The sequence below is a fragment of the Perca flavescens genome, chromosome 15 (genome assembly GCF_004354835.1).
Source record: "Perca flavescens isolate YP-PL-M2 chromosome 15, PFLA_1.0, whole genome shotgun sequence".
Classification (NCBI taxonomy): domain Eukaryota; kingdom Metazoa; phylum Chordata; class Actinopteri; order Perciformes; family Percidae; genus Perca; species Perca flavescens.
In genome coordinates this window covers 6016593-6035713 of record NC_041345.1, presented here as the reverse complement: position 1 = coordinate 6035713, position 19121 = coordinate 6016593, and the positions used below count along the sequence as shown (strand labels likewise).

General features: G+C 41.9%; 1 protein-coding gene across 1 annotated transcript in view; it reads right to left on the bottom strand.

Annotated features, from left to right (window-relative positions):
- Positions 1 to 7325: 7325 nt before the first annotated feature.
- The window catches only part of LOC114569300 (protein shisa-8), a 136974-nt gene continuing 125178 nt past the window's right edge, over positions 7326 to 19121 (bottom strand). Inside the window, exons 4-6 of the mRNA XM_028599124.1 lie at positions 18589 to 18705; positions 7627 to 7954; positions 7326 to 7449 (exon numbers count right to left, since the gene is read on the bottom strand). Coding sequence (XP_028454925.1) covers positions 7326 to 7449; positions 7627 to 7954; positions 18589 to 18705 — 569 coding nt within the window. The remainder of the gene's footprint in view (positions 7450 to 7626; positions 7955 to 18588; positions 18706 to 19121) is intronic.

Below are 19121 nucleotides of genomic sequence, written 5' to 3'. Positions count from 1 at the left end.
AACAGCCGAAATACATGTACGAATAACAAATGAACAAATGCTATATTTCTCGAAAGATTTATTCAAACAGGACACATGGGCCAACGTCGTATGAGTGCCTATAGACATTTCAGCCAGTTAGTCAGTCAAAACTTCATTTATATAGCATTTTGTATGCATGAAAATTCTGTTCATATCCCTTCATCCCTAAAAAAAAACCCTCTAGAGAAATTTGTCTTGTTACAGAGAGTGACGTCAGATTGCCCAGTCTGCTTTTATATCTATAAAAAGCCCTTATATAAGCTGAGTAGTCAACAAATTTTACAGCAGACAAGTGGTACAGCATACATATATACACAAGTAGAACATAGCAATCCAAGTCAGCCTATTGCTGCCTATTACAAATTATCATGACACAACGCATGATTTTTTTTTTCTTCATTTTTCGCAGATGCAAAAGCTGTACAAGAAATCGCTGACTCTTCCTGTCATCTTTCAGCTAATGTGCTGGCAAAGCACTTGAATACAATGCAATATATTTTAACATTAAATACATGAGTGCGTGTAGACCATCAAATGTAACTCAAACGATCACAAGCTTCAAACATATGACATCCTCTGGTGGTAAAGGAAGGTGAGGGGGGGGGGGGGGGGGAGGGGGTTGAAGGGTGCGTAGCCATAAGTCTAACATCTGGAAGCACTTTTAACTTTCCATTGGTCAAATTAACTTTTTTTTTTTTTTTGACAGGAGCTTAATTCTTGGAAAAACACAGTACAAAAACCAAACTGACAGAACACAAAGAAACAATTGAACCATACACCATAATCTATATATTGCTAGGGATCATGGAGCCCAAGTATGTCTACCAGGTTGCATTCAGATAACCTGCGGTAGAATACTTGCATTGTTTCTTTTATAGAGAGGAAGTTTTACAAACAGTCAGTTAGCTCTGAGATGAGCGAGTGACGCCATAGTCTGTCGTTAATCAGGAGAGATTGAGTAAGTGCACTGTCAGTACCGATCCGTTCCACCTGCACAATAAGTTCTGCGCATGCGCAATTGATAATACCGTTTTACGACCTGCCCGATCTGTTCCACGCTAGCCTCCACCATAGACAGTATATAAAGCTAACGTTAGTTTAGCTAACAGCTAATTCGGCTAGCTGCTAGCCGACAAATAACGCATGCGCAGAACGGATCGTGCAGGCAGAACGGTCAGCTAGATTCAGTCTAAAATAACGTTAAGTCAAACATAATGGGAAAAGCAGGCTACAGCAAAATTAAGACTTTACAGTAACAATAAAGACAAGTATTGAGTGATTGTATTTTAAATGAGCACAAGTAAAGCAGAACTGACGTAACAGCTGTTATATATGTTAACGTTTGTTTTGAAGTTTTATTTTGAGGGTCTTTTAAAAGTTTGCATGCTGTCTCAGCTAGCGGTTAGCCGAATTAGCTGTTAGCTAAACTAACGTTAGCTTAACTGTGGAGGCTGACGGATGGCAGACCGCTACAATCAGCTAGCGGTTAGCCAAATGAACTGTTAGCTAAAGTAATGTTAGCTTCCCAGTGGAGGCTAATGGCAGACTGCTATAATCACCTAGCGGTCCGCCCGAATTAGCTATTAGCTAAACTAACGTTAGCTTCCCGGTGGAGGCTAGTGTGGGAACAGATCGGGTAGTGTCGTAAATCATCGTACCACAGCGCATGCGCAGAACGGATTGTGCAGTTGGAACGGATCGGGTACTGACATGCACTCTAAGCTGATGATCCAAAACAGTCTCAGCATTCTCACTGTTTTGGATGTTAAAGCATCAGTTAGGTGTACTCAGTTTCTCCTGATTCAAGGCTTTTGGTCCTGTTTCTTACCACAAAGTTGTGGACATTGTATGGCAGATATATAATTAGTGTTGCTCTTGTGTTTTGTTTTGTGTGTGTTGGATTGTATGTATGTGTTTGTGCATGTGTTAAAGTATTTACATTGTCCACAACAGAGGCAAAACTGTGGCTCATCAGAGGCTTTTTTCAGTCTAATTTATTCAGCTTTACCAACTGCTTTTCCAGACAGTCCTTTGTCTGAAGGGAGTAATAGAAGTCCACCCAGCATTGTTGAAAAAGAAATCTGGATCCAGGATGGGAAATGAACACTGAAAGGTGTTTTCCAGCACATCAGCACAATTTTTTTCTTGTGATTGTGGCTCCTCCAATGCACATTTACCAAAGAGTGAAAGCATATTCAAGAATCAGCCATTCACAGTGCTCTTTTAAACTCTGTGGGCCAATCATTGTGAGCCATGTCAGCCATCGAAACTTGGGGAAAGTTGAGAAGAAGTTGTTAGACGTTTGCTGGTAGCCTGTCCTCAGGCCCTGTTTGTCCTGAAGGACTTACTGTAGACTTGTGTAATTGTAAATCCTGGAGCCAGCATTGCCATTGTGTTGAACCTGCAGTGCTGTTTGTTAAGTCAGCCAGTGTTGTAGGAGAATAAAATGGTCCTGTCCTCTAAGACCCAACCACAACAATAGCTTTGATGTTGAAACAGTGCGATTCAGTAAAGTAAAGACTGACTTCTCCTTTCAGCTACAGTCACACCATGCTTTTGAAAGCTGGTTGTTAGTGAGTACATCAGAGAGATAAAACCCAGAATTAATGCTTTTAGGCGATCCAGACACATCCGAATGGAAAAACAACCATCGCCATATCAGCTGTGCCCATGCAACCCTATTTCTCTTTTCAGTCTCATCTACTTCATCTGCTCCCAAGCCCTCTACAGAGCCCAATCTTTTGCTCCTGCCCCCTCATTAGCACCCCCACCCCCCAAAAACTCTGAGGAGGGCTCCACACAGACAGACAGACAGACAGAGAGATAAGGATAGGGTGATGATGGTTTGGCGCTTATTGCTTTACTGACGCATATTGCTTGTTTACTTGCTGTCATTCCTCATTTGTTCTAACACTCTAATGAATTCCGAGTGATTAAGGACAGACCCGACAGAATATTTTGGTTGGGCTTTTAGAGGCCAGGAAAGTTTTCTTATGAAGTGACCCACTTAAAGTGTGGCACCTCGTGTGTAGCCATGGCAAAGAAACCTGCTGCAACATGGTACATTACATACAGTGCAGCGCTGGCGAGAGGGTGAGCGCAGATGTGTGTGATGCATATTCACACCATGCATATTCTGTTCATGCTTTTGTATTCATGATCCCCATTCTCTGCTGATCCCTTATTACAAAAGCATGCCAGCACCTCCGACGACCACTCCAGCAGCCTTGCTTTACAGGTTCTTTTCACATCTTGGGGAGGTAAATTGGAGAAGCCATTGCAGCATTACAAACAAGCATTATATTGCTAATGTATTCTCTCTTGTTAAAGTTTTACTCCGTTGCTTGCTTTATTTGCTTGTGTACATTCACAGCTCCATAAAATTGAGATGCAAATTGGGTAATTTGGCTGACAGACATTTCTGCTTGGGAGAAAAATCAACGAATTGAAAAATTAAAATCTTTTTTACATAAAATCCACTTTTACATGTATTACAAAGCATCTGGTCATTCATGTCCCAGCCTGTGTTTGTGGATGCTACTTTGTGTATGTGAGTGTGAGTGCTTGAATTTGATTGCATTTGTGAGTGTGAGGGTGTATTAGGGAGTAAATCTGGAATCTGCCATGCTGTGACTGTCTCCATCATTAACACACACACATGCTCTGAGGACCCAGTGAGAATACCATGGTTTACAACAGCTTGGAGCACTGGGTACCAAACACTAGACAAGTGCTTGGTACCCATCGCTCAACCTTCCATGGACATGGATGCACAGAGGGAGGTCGGGGGGTAGAATGACAGTCTGCCAGGAGGCTGCCAGGAAGCAGAAAAAGAGAGAGAGCAACAGAAGAAGAGAGGCAGAAAGAGAGAGGGAGCCAGAGAAAGTGCTAAATAGTGTGTGACTTCTGGTAAGCACTGCCGTTTGATTAGGTTCCACCACCTGTCTGATGTTCTATAGCATGTGCCAGGCATACGCACTGCGGCATAGCTGTCGCCCTCATGATAACAATTGAAAGTGAATCAGTGAGTCACACGCTGTTGGGCTGTTCTGTACGGTGGAGGAGGAGGTGAGAATATGTGGTGTGGAGGTAAGGTAAGGGATTTTAAAGGCTGAAAGCAACCAAAGCCATCAATAACCAGTGTTGGACAAGCAACTTAAACAAATTTACTAGAATGTCATATATTACTCATTTAAAAAGTTACTATTACTTTGCTAATTAACTCTAGTCAGCCCAGCCTTCAAAGGTGCCTTTAAAGAGAAATTTTGGTATATTTCAATCTGGCGTATTCCTTATAAATCAGCTTATTGTGTCAATATGGGTCGTGGTAACTTTGCACTACCCACCTCCGTTTTCGAGTAAACAAGGATTCGCGCTAAACATATCTGGGTAAGCTGTGCTGGCCTCTTACATCTTTCAAAATAAACATTATTTTAGCTTGAATCATTTCAAACACGTGTCCGAGCTTGACCGAAAGCCATACTTGTCAACGTTGGGATTTGAAAATAAGGGACATTGTCAACATACCCCTTACATTTAGACAAGGGTATACACAGTGAATCCTTAAATCACCACTAGGCAATCACATGCTTTAAAATATCAGTGGAGCAAGTATTGGGTTAACTAGGTCCTACATTAAGTAAGTAACTACAATTAGGTGGTTTATGAAAAACTTAACTTTGACCAACGCTGCTCCTCATTAAGTATGGGTGAGGTGATACTTGCACAAAAGCCTTTTTGGCAGGTACTCCCCCATCCCTCTCACGTTCATCCATCCTTCCTTCTTCTTCTTCTTCTTTTATTGGCAGGTGCCATTTGATTGAATGACTGATTGTCGCATATTACAGCTAATGTTCTACATACTGCCATCTGCTTTACTGGAGGTGAATGTAGCAAACACATCAAAAAGTTTTTTTAGAAAGGTAAAACAATATGGGAGAATTACGGGAAAATATTTAAACAGTGGGGGAGAAGGGTAAAATTCAGATGAATCCCAGGAAAAACAGGAGGATTAACAGTGTGCTGAAAGCAAACCTAGAAAGTAGCCACCTGGAGCGGCAATTGTGGCTAACTGCATAGGGATCTACCTTTGAGGCAATTTCTAGCTGACCTAATCACCCTGCAGTGTCATTCATGTGTGAGGCTGATATACAATGCGGTTATACTGTATTCTTGTATCACAGGGATTATTATGAGGTTGATTACGAGTCATTTCACTTTCACTAAATCTAATGGAAGAGGGAAGAATGGAGGCAGAAAGGCAACTGGGCCGTCCCCAAAGACAGCATACCTCAGTAAAGTGGTGGTGTTGCAGCAGCCATTGCTGTCCTGGGAAATATGCCAGATTAAAATATACCAGCTCCACACCCACCATTTATGTTATTTTGGTTTAACAAATAGCCAGCCTACAGTTTAGGGGTATTTACTGTCCATAAACAGCTCGCTCAATGTCAGCCCCGGTGACTGCATGCAGCTCTCCAGAAGTCCGCACAATGGGTTAGGGTTAGGGCGCTGCCTGGAAGGAGACGTTGGGGGCTTAAAAAAAAACGATAAACGGTTCTGGGCAAAAATGGCCTCATGGCACAAGGAGAAAACCTCCAACTCTAAACAAAACCAGCTGAGTCCTGAATCATAAAAAGAACATTATAACGCTGATGGCTTGTTTTGAAGACCAGCAAAGAAGACACAACTTGTAAATAACATATATAACGCTTCAAATTTGACCATTTCCATGCTAAAAAAACTAGATCTGTTTTCTGTGTTTGTTTTAATAACAGCAGGAATTACATGGCTCTTTGTTTGGGTGATAGTAGTCATATACTTTTTATTTTATTTTAAAATACTTAATTTATAGGGAGTGAAGTGAATGGCAGTGCACTAACAAGTGGTTTCAGCTTTTCAGATTATGTTAGCATTGCAGCAGTAAACACATGCATCAAACAGCTGTGTTTAGGAATAGCCATACTGGGAAAAGGTATTCCTGTAACGCATCACTGCTTTTTTCTTCCTACATCCAGAAACACTTCATGATTTTAATCATGAGTTTATGATTATGAAATCATGTCTGCAAACGTATGGATCTGTCAGCTGAACACAGAAAAAGTGGTTCTTTGAGGATGTATATGATCTATATTCAGACATCCTTCACTTGCTGGTACAACTCAATGCTTGTACCAATATGCAGCATTGGCTGACATTTCCATGAAACAAACCCAGCATAATTTGTGATATCTAGTGCGGAGCAGAGAAAGCGATGGTTTTGTAACAACCTTTCCGGATACATAGACTCTTCTGCTCTTTTTTTTCAAGGCATCGTGACACATCATGGGTTTTCGCCTCGTTTTCGTTGCTGTGGTAAACATCCACAGCAACACAAGAGACGGTGACTGAAATGAGCAGCTCAACAAACCGTTACAAATACCAACAAGGGCTCTTGCTTATTCACTTCCCCAGATCAGTGTGTGTAGAGAGAGACAAGTGTGTGTCAGTGGGGGGTGCCTGTGATCTCTGACACTGCTGGGAACCGTCTGTAGTTTTTGACAAGTGTGTAGCGCGTTTGTGTGTGCGCACGGTTAAGATCCTTCTCATCTCATTTACCCCTGGAATGAGATGAATAACCAACCCCTTCTATTCTCCCACCGCGCCTCGCTGTTATGAATTGCCAGGCTGATATCTCACTCTCCGGAGGTGCTGGAGGGCAATGGGAGCTGACAACACAATGGCATTGTCTCTGCTGATGTGGAGCCAAAGTCTTATGGGAAACCCCCCACCCCCACCCCAACCAGCCTCTCTGACAGTCTCCAAAAAAGTGGGCAGAGTGCGTCTGGGCTAGTCTTTGGGGTAAATAGTGTCTGTGTGTGAGATTTGAACATTTGTGCGCATTGGAGTGGTGCTACAGAGCAGTGCAGAGTGTCATTGAGGTGAGAGGAGGTTGAGAGGAGAAGGAGGAGAGAGCTGTGCCAACACACCGAGAGGCCACTCAATTATTTAGTGTGAGTGGCTGCGTTCAAAGCCAGCTCCTGCCGATCCGCCACCTTCACAGCTAATCTGCTGCTGCTGTTTTGATCCAGTGGTCTTAAAAAGTACACAAATATCACTCATGTTCTTATTATTGTTGTCAACAACGATGAGGAAGAGGTTAAAAAAAAAAGAAGAAAAAATTCTGATTATACACGATATTTTGCTTTCTCCCCTCTCGCCATTTACGGCTGTGGATATAAAAGATATCGGAGCATTTCTTTGAAAGTCGCCTAAAACTCCCCTTGGTTTCCTCTTCTGGCTATTCAGCCAATTCATCCCCATGTTCAGACAGTGACCTCCGTCTTGCTGTTGGTGGGTAGTCCCTTGTGCTTGGGGTGCACGTGCGGCGAGTGGCCGTAGCCCAGCGGCTGCGAGAAGAGCTCGGGCAGCGTCTCGATGCTGAACTGCCTCTTGTTGGAGTAGGCCTGGCGCCGGCTGTTCTGCTGGTGCAGCGACTGGTGCTGCTGCTGCTGCTGCTGGATGGGGTGGTGCAGCTGCTGCTGCTGGATGGGGTGGTGCAGCTGCTGCTGTTGCTGCTGGATAGGGTGGTGCTGCTGCTGTTGCTGCTGGATAGGGTGGTGGTGCTGCTGCTGCTGTTGCTGCTGGATGGGGTGGTGCTGCTGCCCCTGGAGGACCATGTGGGTGGCCACTGGGTGCTGGATGTGGCTCTTACTGGGGTCCCATGCTTTGAAGGCCGAGCTGGAGGTGAGCGGATGGGTGTTGGTCTTGGAGATCTTAGGCTTGGGGATCTGGGAGGTGTTGATGGTAATCGCAAGTGGCGCGTGGATGTCGGGCGGCGGTAGGAAGGGCTTGTCCTTGGGGTGGAAGTTGATTGGCTGGAAAGTGGGAGGGGACTGGCGGTGGGTGTAATCTACCATCGGGTAGCTCTTGTAGTAGTCTCTTGCAGCCGTGTCTGGATGACAGAAGGGGCAGTAGAGAAGGGAAACAAAGGCAGAGACATAGTTACATTATGATAATGAAAAGTTAAGACAGTGAGTGATAAAAGCAATATATATACACATATACATATACAGTATATACATATATCCACCTGTGGCTAATTTAACAGCTAACTAGCTTTGTTTTGTGTGTGTGGCATTAATCACATTGAGATATTCTGACGTTCACATTCAGACAGTAAATTCCTGACTGTGAATTCCGTCAGACAGCAACACCATATCACAACATATACTGTATAGGCACGCACAAATTCCAGGCAAATCTGTCAAATCGGTCAGGTAAGCACGTAAGAAATAAGCCAAGGCAAAGACGATGAATCCTGCAGGGTGTACAGTAGAGCTGAAGATCTTTGCCTGACCCCGGCGATGGGTTCGGTCGGGTTCGGTCTTAATTTCTATCATTTTACACGGGCTCGGGCCGGGCTCGGGCTTGGGCTCCGGGTTGCGCGGTAAATGAGCGGTCAGGTGATACCTTTCAATTAGCGTGAAAACGGATGCTGAGGAGGTGAAATGGAGGCTGGCCTCTGGAGGACTTATTTTATTTCTTTGTTCCAACTTCCAAGTGGCCTATAGCCTATGTTAGTCATGAATAAATGATGTAAAAATAAAAATGTATAAATGACTCATTCTTGACCAAAGGCAAAAGAGCTGTGTGCGAGCGCACATTTGAATAATGTCGGGCTGTAAACGAGTTTGGGCTTTTAAAAAGCTGTCAATTAAAATGTACGAATTCTGTCGGTGTCGGGCCTTGTCGGGCCTAACTTTTAAGGCCCGATTGCAGCTCTAGTGTACAGTACGTGTGTGTCTATGAAGATGTGAGTATTTATGTATTTGAGCTTTGAACTGTCTACGCACTGACCATGGAGTTAAAAATACCAAAAGCATCAGAGTGAAACAAAAAGAGGGAGAGAGAGACTGAGAATCAAGAAAATAGCAGACAAAACAGACAAAACAGGGAAAAAGGGAGATTTGTTGGTAGTAAAAATAGAGTGGGTTTAGTGCGTCGAGTCAGATTAGTGTGAGCTCCCTGAATGGAACTCAACTCTGGTGTTCAGTCATCAACCCATCTCTCCCCCCCCCACACACACACACACACTCTGCCCTAAAGACACTAACAACCTTGTTTGCTTAGCCCCGTTTTCATGGTCCTCTTTTTCCTGGAGAGAAATAAAAAAACATTTTTCTTCATTTTTAATTTTCCTTCATTCTGGTGCCCTTATTGCTCTGTATTAGTCTTCCTCTTAGACTTGGTATCTTTCAATATTTGAACATCTCTTTCATAACCTAAAGGACGCAGCTGCTATCAGCTTGTAATACATGTTTATGACAAAGTACATCTGTGTGTGTTTTTTTTTTAATCTGTTTGTGTGCCTGTGTGTCTAATCTTATCATTATTACACTACAGACAGGAATATAATGATAAGATTATGTCAATAGTCTGGTCAGAAGATGTATGACCAGTAAAGTTTTATTTGTTGTAATGAATGTCAACGAATGTGTCTGGGTGTTAATGCATGTGTGTGAAAAAAAAGTATATATATATATATATATATATATATATATATATATACGGTACATATATTTCAAGGCACATATGTGCAACTTCATTATGTGGGTCAACTTGATTGTGACTCTGTATACAGTCTGGGTTGCCCTTAATTGAGCTCAAAGCTCTGAATTAGCTGCCACTAACAACAGAGTGAAGTCTCGGTGAGAAGAGCAGACTTAGAAACGTAAATAGCAACGTCTGGAAAATAATTTAAATCAAATGATTAGTTTAACTTTTTGGAGAACTGGCCCGATAGAGCAACTGACCGATTGTATTTACTGGCCCAACGTACCTTTTTACTGGCCGTGATGACACGGTAAAAAAGTCCCACCCACGAAGCATGGGTCTGACTGACTGGGAGTGAGAGATGCTTTGCCAACACACAACGTTAGAGATCTTTTAAGGGTATTATGAAAAGTACAGAGTACACAGTTTAGCAGAGGCCTGTTTTCCAACTGTAGCCATTGCTGTCGATTGATTTCTAATTATTTATTCCAGCCAAGATGACCGAGAACATTTTCCTATACAGTATTTGTATTTTCCGAACACCACAAGGAGTACTCTCACATTCACACGTCAAGAAAACTGTCCGGTGCAATCACAGTCTGGTAATTGCTTATTATTGAACAATCCATTGTGTAACTCCAGGGCACTTCAACAGCAGCTGTTGAGGAAGGAGACAGAGTCACCAGTAATCATTCAGAAATATTCTCCAAGCTGGTCCAGAGATTTATATACAAACCTGCTTTTCTCAATGAACCATTGAATGTACCAGTGTACTCCCAACCTGTTCTCAGTCCCAACTCGGACGCTAAAATACGGACACTTGGTCAGCGGCTCTCAGCGTCAGATACCGACGCAAAAAGAGCGAAAATCCTCTTAGGGAGGTAGGTTGGGGTGGTGGATGGGTCAAACAACACTGGACTTTCACTCAGGAGACCGGGGTTCGTGTCCCTTTCTTGTCCCGCCTGTCACTGAAACGTACATTTTTTTATCTTTTCCTGAACCTAACTGTCCCGTTCTTGTGCCGCATGTCAGTTAGACGTACGTCCCGACCCAGAGCGTCAAAAAGTGACGCCATGACGCTAAATGAGACTTTTTGCGTCAATAACAAATGCCAAAAGCACCTGACCAAGCTTCGCTTTTTGACGCAATGGGAGTGAGAATGTGTTGCTACTCCACGGTGTGTCAGTACACTGTGACATCACTGTTTGGTGTGGTGGTCAGGTGCAGCACCTAACCAAACACAGCAGCGATGCTGATGTGAGTACACTGCTCTATGGCCAGGTGTTAGGTTACTCTTTAAACTGAGAAGCCCCAACAAGTAGTTAACCCTGGAGACAGTATGTCCTGCAGACTTGTGTGGTCTAAATTATAGAGTGTGGTCTAGACCTACTCCATCTGTTGAGTGCCCTGAGATAACTTTTGTTATGATTTGACACTAAAAATAAAATTGAATTGAATTGTGAGAAAGAACAATTAAATGAATCACTTTGATTGTTAAAACAACATATTTAAGAGGTATATGTAAATTGACCGTTATATAGCACTTTTCTAGTCTTAACGACTACTCAAAGCGCTTTTATATAGTACAGGAACCATTCACCATTTACACGCTGCTGCCGTACAAGGTGCCACCTGCATCAGATAAACACACGCACACATTTACACTCTGATGCACAGCATCAGGGGCAACTTGTGTCTTGCCCAAGGACACTTTGGCATGGGAGTGCAGGGCCAGGGATTGAACCACCAACCTTCCAATTGGCAGGCAACCACTCTACCACATGTTTTCTTTAGAAAGAAACAAAGTCTCACAATAGTGATGTCTAAGAATGAGGAGAACAGAGAAACTGCTTTGCTTTCATTTACATTTTGCAGGATATGGAAGAACATGTTGAGGATTAGAGTGCATTTGTGTCTGTGGGTTCCTATATTTACGTACATTGCGCGTGTGCAACTGTATGTGCGCCAGGCATTGTGCAACAAAGAACACATTTACATAAAGGGAATAAGCCGCTTGATGAGTTGGTGTCTCTGCAGTAAAGTGCGTTACATGGTTTTGGCGGCTTTTACCTGCCCGTTCGTCACAATGACGTGAATACACTCATTTGACGTCACCAGTACTTGCTACAAATGCTGGTTTGATATGCAGAGTGCTGCACAAGCCCTGGCTTTTAAATGCATGTAGATATAGTTAGATAGTTTTTGCAGTCTTATTGTTTTTCAGTTTTCGTACCAATTATTGATTGTGTCTCTCCTTTTGGTGTAATATACAGCAGCTGAAGCTGAAGCAGCAGAATTTGAGAGAGAATTGGTTCAAATCTGGGACGGCACAGACACAATGAATTAAACACACCCTTCTTTTCCCTCAACAACTGCTGTTGCTGTCCATTTGAGTGTTTCCACACATGTTGCCAGCAGGAGGAATCTGTGACAGTATCGTGTGCCTTCCTCTCCATCTGCCCATTCTTTCTCTCTCTCTTTCACTCTCTCCCTCTTTCTCTCGCTCTCATTTTCCAATCTTTCCATCTGATTTCATTTATTCCGTACTCTTAAACAACATCAGCCTCTTTTCTCTATCCAGCAGCAGCCTAAAGCAAGGCCTCTGGGCCATATCTGGGCAACCGCAATGTAACTGCAGAAGTTGGGCCCTGCTAAGGAGTTCGACAACATACTAGGGCTGGGTTTCATTCAAAAACATTTGATACCAGTACAGATACCAATACTGTAACTTCGAACAAAAATAAATTACAACATTACACATTACGGTACAAATCTTTTAATTTATTTTTCAGCTCTAATACGTGAGCCCCTTCTCTGTGCGTAACGTAGAGTTTTTTCTGCATGTCTCTACGAAGTGTGACGTTAGACAGACAATCACCAGCATTATTATGTCTTGGTAGAAACTAGTGATGGTCAAATGAAGCTTCGTGAACCATTGTCTTTATTTTCTGACCTCACTAGATGGTGCTCTCTGTTCAAAGAAAAAGGTTAATGGAATGGCAATTCAGTGCTCAGAAAGAAATAGAAAATGCTTCACGAAGCTTCATTTGGCCATCACTAGTGGAAACAGGCTGCATGCCTATTGGTCACTGACGTGAATGAGATTTGCTCCTTAGGTATTGCAATTTGTTATTGAATAATGAGGCATTTTCCGATGCTCGATACTAAGGAGGCAATTCGGTCGGTGCCTAAAAAGAATTGAGTTTGGTACCGTGTCCTACAACTCTGTCAGGGGTTCTATTTTGAAATAATGAGTGGGGCTAGCCTAGAAATCTAGACGCACCCTAGCGGCAGCAAATGTAATTTGCAGCCAGGGTCCGTCTAGCAACTCTCCGTTGGTTTGCGAGCTGGAAAAACCAAACTCTAGTCAGGCCAATCACATTGTGTATAGAGTCGGTGGGCGGGCTTAACATAAGGATGGCAGAGTTGCGAAGGTTCCGCGTGAATTCCCTGCTACTTGAAAACAAAGAAGATGGCTGCTGCTGCTGGCGAACAGCGGTCTTTGGAATCGGCTTTGGCCGCGACTCTGGAAGACTTGGAGTTAAGCACTGAAGTGCTTAAAAAAGGTAGATGTGTTCGGAGTTTTGCCGACTGGATACGGTAAAAGTTTAATCTATCAACTAGTGTTGCTCTGGTTGGCTATGAGTGCAGAGGGAATTTGAAATGTATCCCGTTCCTCGGATTGAGCCCTGCCAGTGGTGAGTTCCCAGACCTAACATCTGGATGTGGGTCTGGCTTGTCAGGCTAGAGTGGGGCAGTTTTGCAGTCTCAACTTCACAATAACTTTCCTTAACTTTTTAGGAACTTTCAAGGTGATTTTTGTCTTTTTCTGACTTTACTAAGTAATTGTTGACAACATGCTGGCCGCTTTAAATGCAGTACATACTGTATGTTATATAAATGATATCTGCATCCTAAACCTCTTAAACTCTCTACTTTGCTTTCATATTTTTTCTTTTTCCACGTTTTCCATGACTGCAAGAGCGTTCTGTAACTGCTTGTTCAACACTTCATTGTCTTATACAGATTGTGACATCCCCCCCCCCCAGATGCCATGCTCTTATAGCTGCACCTCTACCTCAAATAGAAATCTTTTATGCCCTTTGCACCACCTAATGCACATTTCAATTTAATTCAGACTGACATATTTGGCACTTTACTTTGGGATCTCCTTTCCACCTCATAAAAATACGAGTTATTTTTTTTTTTCAATAACCTCACATGTTTTTTCTCATCATTGCTTGTAAAGGAACCATGTCCTGAAGTGCAATACATAAAAAAAAATGTTTTTAACCAGTAGAGTTCCTTCAACTTCAAAGCTATCTTTTGGGGAATTTGAGATCACTCCAGTTCATGTAGTGATAAAAAAAATCCCAAAATGTATTTCACCCATTATGTGACCTGAAGTGCACACTAAATGCTAAATGCAGCAAACACACTGCAAAAATATCTAATAATTTAATCTTGTAGTGAGTCTAAGTTTATTTTTATTTTTTGGAAAAAAAAAAGACAAACAATGTACTGTGTTTGTTTACGTAACTCTTAAAATTAATTAAAAATGGCTCCAATATTTAGAAAAAGATCTATCAAAAATATTTATTTCAAACACAGCTCAGGCTGTTGGATTATTTGAATTTAATTAAAGACTTCAGGCAGTCTTCGCCCAGAACGTGGAGTCCTGGCAAACAGTCTTTCACACCCTCTTCGAGAATATCCCTCCACCTTCTGTCTTTTCTCTTTCCTGGGGACCAGACACTCACCTGAATGGATATTTACGGGTCACACATAAAATAAAGTCTTTGTTAATATTAATAACTGCTTCCTCAAGACCAACCCAGAGCATCTAAATGTTAACATGTAAGTTTATCTCTTTTCTCTTCTCGCTTCATTATGTCTCCGTCCTCTCACTCTCTAACCTTTCGCATCTTTATCCAACATTTTCTCAGCCAGTCCACCTATCCTCCTTTAATTAAGATATATCAGAGCCGCTTGAGCCAAAGTCCTGCTGCTTCACCTGGCACAGGTTTGCTTTCAGAGAGTCCCGAACCTCTCTGACCTGTTATGAACCTTCTGCTTTTCTATCATTTCCCCCTTGTGTGCTTACTGCTTCCTTTTCTCAAGTTTCATCTCGTGTCTTTTCTTCAACGAGAGAGTTTAGAAAAACAACCGTGTGCCGTTAACAGCTGCATGAAGTCCCAATGTGTTTATAAAGATTTCAAAGCAGCTTGGTCCAGACCCATGCTGTTTCAGCTGGCAAATGGCCAGCTATCCCACCCAGACTGGTGTGTGTCCTAGCCATGACTTTGTCCACACAGCCAGGATCTCTGGACCGTTGCCTTGTTTATTGCCCAGTGAGAGAACTGATAAGCATGTGTGAAAAGATGATTGGACCGTGTGTTCATTTATGTTTCTTTCTTTGTGAGTGCATAACAGGTAATAGGACACAAAGAGTACAAATAATGATAGTAGTATATCAAACACAATTGGACAAAATAATTGCTTTGTAAACATCTGCAATATTAGTGCACTAACCATACTTAAAATGTGTTTAGTTTCCTTGATAGAGATCTGTTACGTTATGATAGAATTTTGTATTTTTAGCAATCTTTACCACAGAGAGAACTGTGTTTGACTGATTTGATTGATGCTCAATTCTAGTCTTTTTCAGAGAGGCCAAATCAACTCTTTAAATATTATCGTTTTTTTTTTTACTTAAAGTAATTACAGAAGACGTAGCAGTGCTTATTTAAGCCCTTACTAGTGTCTGATCTTCCGCTCAGACTGCGCCAACAAACTCAAAGATAGGGCAGAGTGTATGTAGCCTGAAAGGCAAAATTGAATGAGGGCAAAATAATCCACATTTTTCTATTTGATATTGTTTTCCTGCCATTTTCATTATTTGTAGTGTGTCGTGTGCCAACTTCTATGTTGCCTATGCACCTGGATGTGTGCACGAATACAGATAGACAGAGAGAATATATGCATGATGATCAATGTGTGGAAATGCTGGATGAGTGTGTGTGTTGTCATACATGTGTTGTGTTAGCTCTTAGGAGCATCATTAAGAGCATGTGGACACACAGTGCCAGAGGATCAGTGGCAGAAAGCACGACGCACCTAAACTGTACTGGAACTGAAGAACAAATACAGAGAAGTGTGTGTGTGTGTGTGTGTGTGTGTGTGTGTGTGTGTGTGTGTGTGTGTGTGTGTGTGTGTGTGTGTGTGTGTGTGTGTGTGTTAGAAAGAGACAAAAAAACAGTAGATACCAAACAGAAAGGCACAAAGAGGAGCAGTTCATCGTCTGTGTGACATCAAACAGAGACAGAACTGAACACCTCGACGTCGAGAGAGAGGGGAGAAAGAGAAAGGAGCACTGCGCCTCAATGTGTGAGGCATTTGTTATTTTGAGGTAGTTTTTTAGTGAAATGTGGCTGACTTCTCACACTCATCACTGAGTGGTGGGGGGGTCTGCTGCTGCTTCTGTTTCTCACTGACTGAGCAGAATAGTGAGATGAGATGTTCTCTTTCCTGCTCTCCTTGTCTTCACTCACTTTCCACACTCACTTTGCTGGCCTTTCCCTTCTTACTGTCTTATCTGATTAGATGGTACAAAATTGTTGTGAACAAGAAAGAAAAAGATTTTGATGAAGAGAAAAAGATATAGATACATTCTGTTGAATAAAGACAGTACAGCCTGCTGAACCAAAACAACTCACGTAAGTAAGTTCTGTCTAACCTTTCCTGTTTAAAAGGTGACACATCATATCATTGCTGTCGTGCACAAACCTCATATCTCCATATTTAGGTCCTAAATCTGTAGGTTTTACAAATAGGCATTTTCATCTGAGGTACTGTACATAGCTCAATAAAATTTCAAGCCTTTTTTTATTTCCCTGAAATGCAATGGTTTTGGACATACAAGGTTTTTTTCCCGACAGCGACATTGTGAACAGGTAACTCATGCTTTAGGCTTGTAACACAAGCAGCATATGATTAGCTAACTATGCTATTACATATGTTAGCTTGCAGGTGCATTGTTAGAAAAAAAGGCCCTGTTGACAACTACAGTTAGCTCACCCACTGTGCTGTTGCTTTTGTTTACCACGGTCTGAAATCAAGAATCAATTGTTTAAAAAAGGATTAGTTAATCTGCCACTGTTCTGATTGTAAACTGAGTTATTTGCCGTACAAGAATGGAAAATCTTGACAAACATTACATGAGTAGCTAAAAGGGGGCTGTGCTCAACAAACTGTCCTTAAAAGCTTTAGATGTCTAATGCTCTTCAGTTTCTGATACTGTCTGATGTCTGATACTCTTCAGATATGATGGGCAGAACATGTCTATGTTTCTATGTGCATATTGTGTCAATGAATAGCACATGTACATGTGTCAAACTGTCGTTCCTCATCATCATCACCACGTCCTTATCTGTCTGCAGTGATCAGATGATAGATGGTATGGGTGTGTGTGCCTGTGTACATGTTTACGCTTACGACCATTATATGTGCCTGTGCAGTAGAAAGAAGTATGCCTGTGTGTGTGTGTGTGTGTGTGTGTGTGTGTGTGTGTGTGTGTGTGTGTGTGTGTGTGTGGTGGGAAGGACATGTTTATGATGTGCATGTCTATGTATGCATGCTCTTAGTGAGTGTGTTTCTGAAAGAGAGAGAGAGAGCAAGAGAGAGAGAGAGAGAGATATATAGAGAGAGAGAGAGGGAGAGAGAGAGAGAGAGAGAGAGAGAGAGAGAGAGAGGCCAGAGGGCAAGCTTAAGGCTTCAAACAGCTGCTGTCCAGACTACTGTCACTCAACACCCACTAATGCCTAACTAATGCCGTGTGTGTGCTTCAGAATTCAAATTCAAAGAGGACTTAATTGGCATGAAAGTTTCAATAACAATGTTGCCAAAGCATCAAAATACAATTTGTCCAAATATTCGGACAGAACACTATCCTCTCTATTAAATTGTGAACCGGCTGAGTTACCAGTCCTGCACAAGTTACAGTACGTTATCATCAGCAGTGAATTTAAGCCATCATATCTATTTTTTCTACAGCTGATTCACAGCTACTATTAACAGAAAGGCAAGCTGTCAATAACTGTCAGCCTCACAGTATACGCAGATGACTAACTCGTCTATAACAAACAACAACTGTGTTTTTTTCCTTGGTTGTAAGGCAACAATGATCCTAATGTCTGCTTTGTTAAATACAAGACTTCCCCAGTTCCATAAAGCATTATAAACCAGTATAGAGTATTGAATCAGTTAGAAATAAACTGCATTAAAAAGTATACACACATATTGTCATGTATAAACATACATGTCACACAGTACATTTTGTTGATTGAAGTCTATTGGTTTATGTAGTCCATTGGTTTAGGTGCAAAAAGGCACAGCTGTTGTGTTTTAAATCCACATCTAGCTGCTAATTCCCTGATCAACAGTGACACCTTTATGATGAGCCTTGTGCTATTCATTTCACAGAGGACAGCTTTGGTAATGGCATTTATGCTATACATCACTCTAGTTTGTGTATCATGGTGGTGAAGAACTTAATTGAATTTAATGTTTTTAAATATGGGATCCCACTAACATATGGACCAAACAAATTGAGATTATTGAAATCAGGGTGTGGAGTTGTCTTGAGTGGCCTAACACATAATATTTACAGCATGGCTGCTGTGAATATAATGTGGAGAACAGCACTCAAACATGAGTCATGAGTCAGCATAGTTGGATGAGAGTCAGACTCATAAATAAAATCCTTATCCTAATTAGTGCTTGCTATCCCTTAACCACTTCCCCACTCAGTGTGTGTATTAAAATGGGGAACATTTTGTATTTTTCATCATCACTGACCTCTGTACATTAAGCCTGTGCTCTGTTTCCATCTTGTTATGTAGTAAGTGCTATGCAAACGTGAATAGACGTGGCTGTGAAGGGGTCTGTCTCCATGTAGTCCGTGTGTGTGTGTGTGTGTGTGTGTGTGTGTGTGTGTGTGTGTGTGTGTGTGTGTGTGTGTGTAATCCTACTCACCCACGGCCTTGAGCGAGGTGTACTTGTTGAAGCCTATTCCCAGGTTGTTGTGAGGGTGAGACAAGGCCATGGCTGGACCCAGGGGAGACAAGGCTGCGTTGTTCAAATGGTTATGATCTGCCGGAGAGAGAGAATGTTTCTATTTAAATGTTGTGCACATAACAAAAATACATTTCTGAAGTGTCAGCCAAAGGAAATACAAATGAGTATACTAGTGTTGTGAGAATATTCTCAAGACGGAGTACCAATATCACAAAATTAACTCTGGTACATCATGGCCTTTTAGGACTGATTCCGACTTAAGATGACATTCAGACTCATTCTTTTTTTCTTTAAACGCAGTGTTTGTACACAGTATCCCGAATGTGACGTACGCAGCTACTTAAACTCTTTTTGGGAGAATGTAATGATTAGCTGAGGCTGGATAACCATTTGCTTTTCCATCAGCCCTCATTACATACAGTACTAGGGCTGCACGATATGACTTAAAATAAAAATCACGATTAATTACACATTTTACCCTGATAACAATA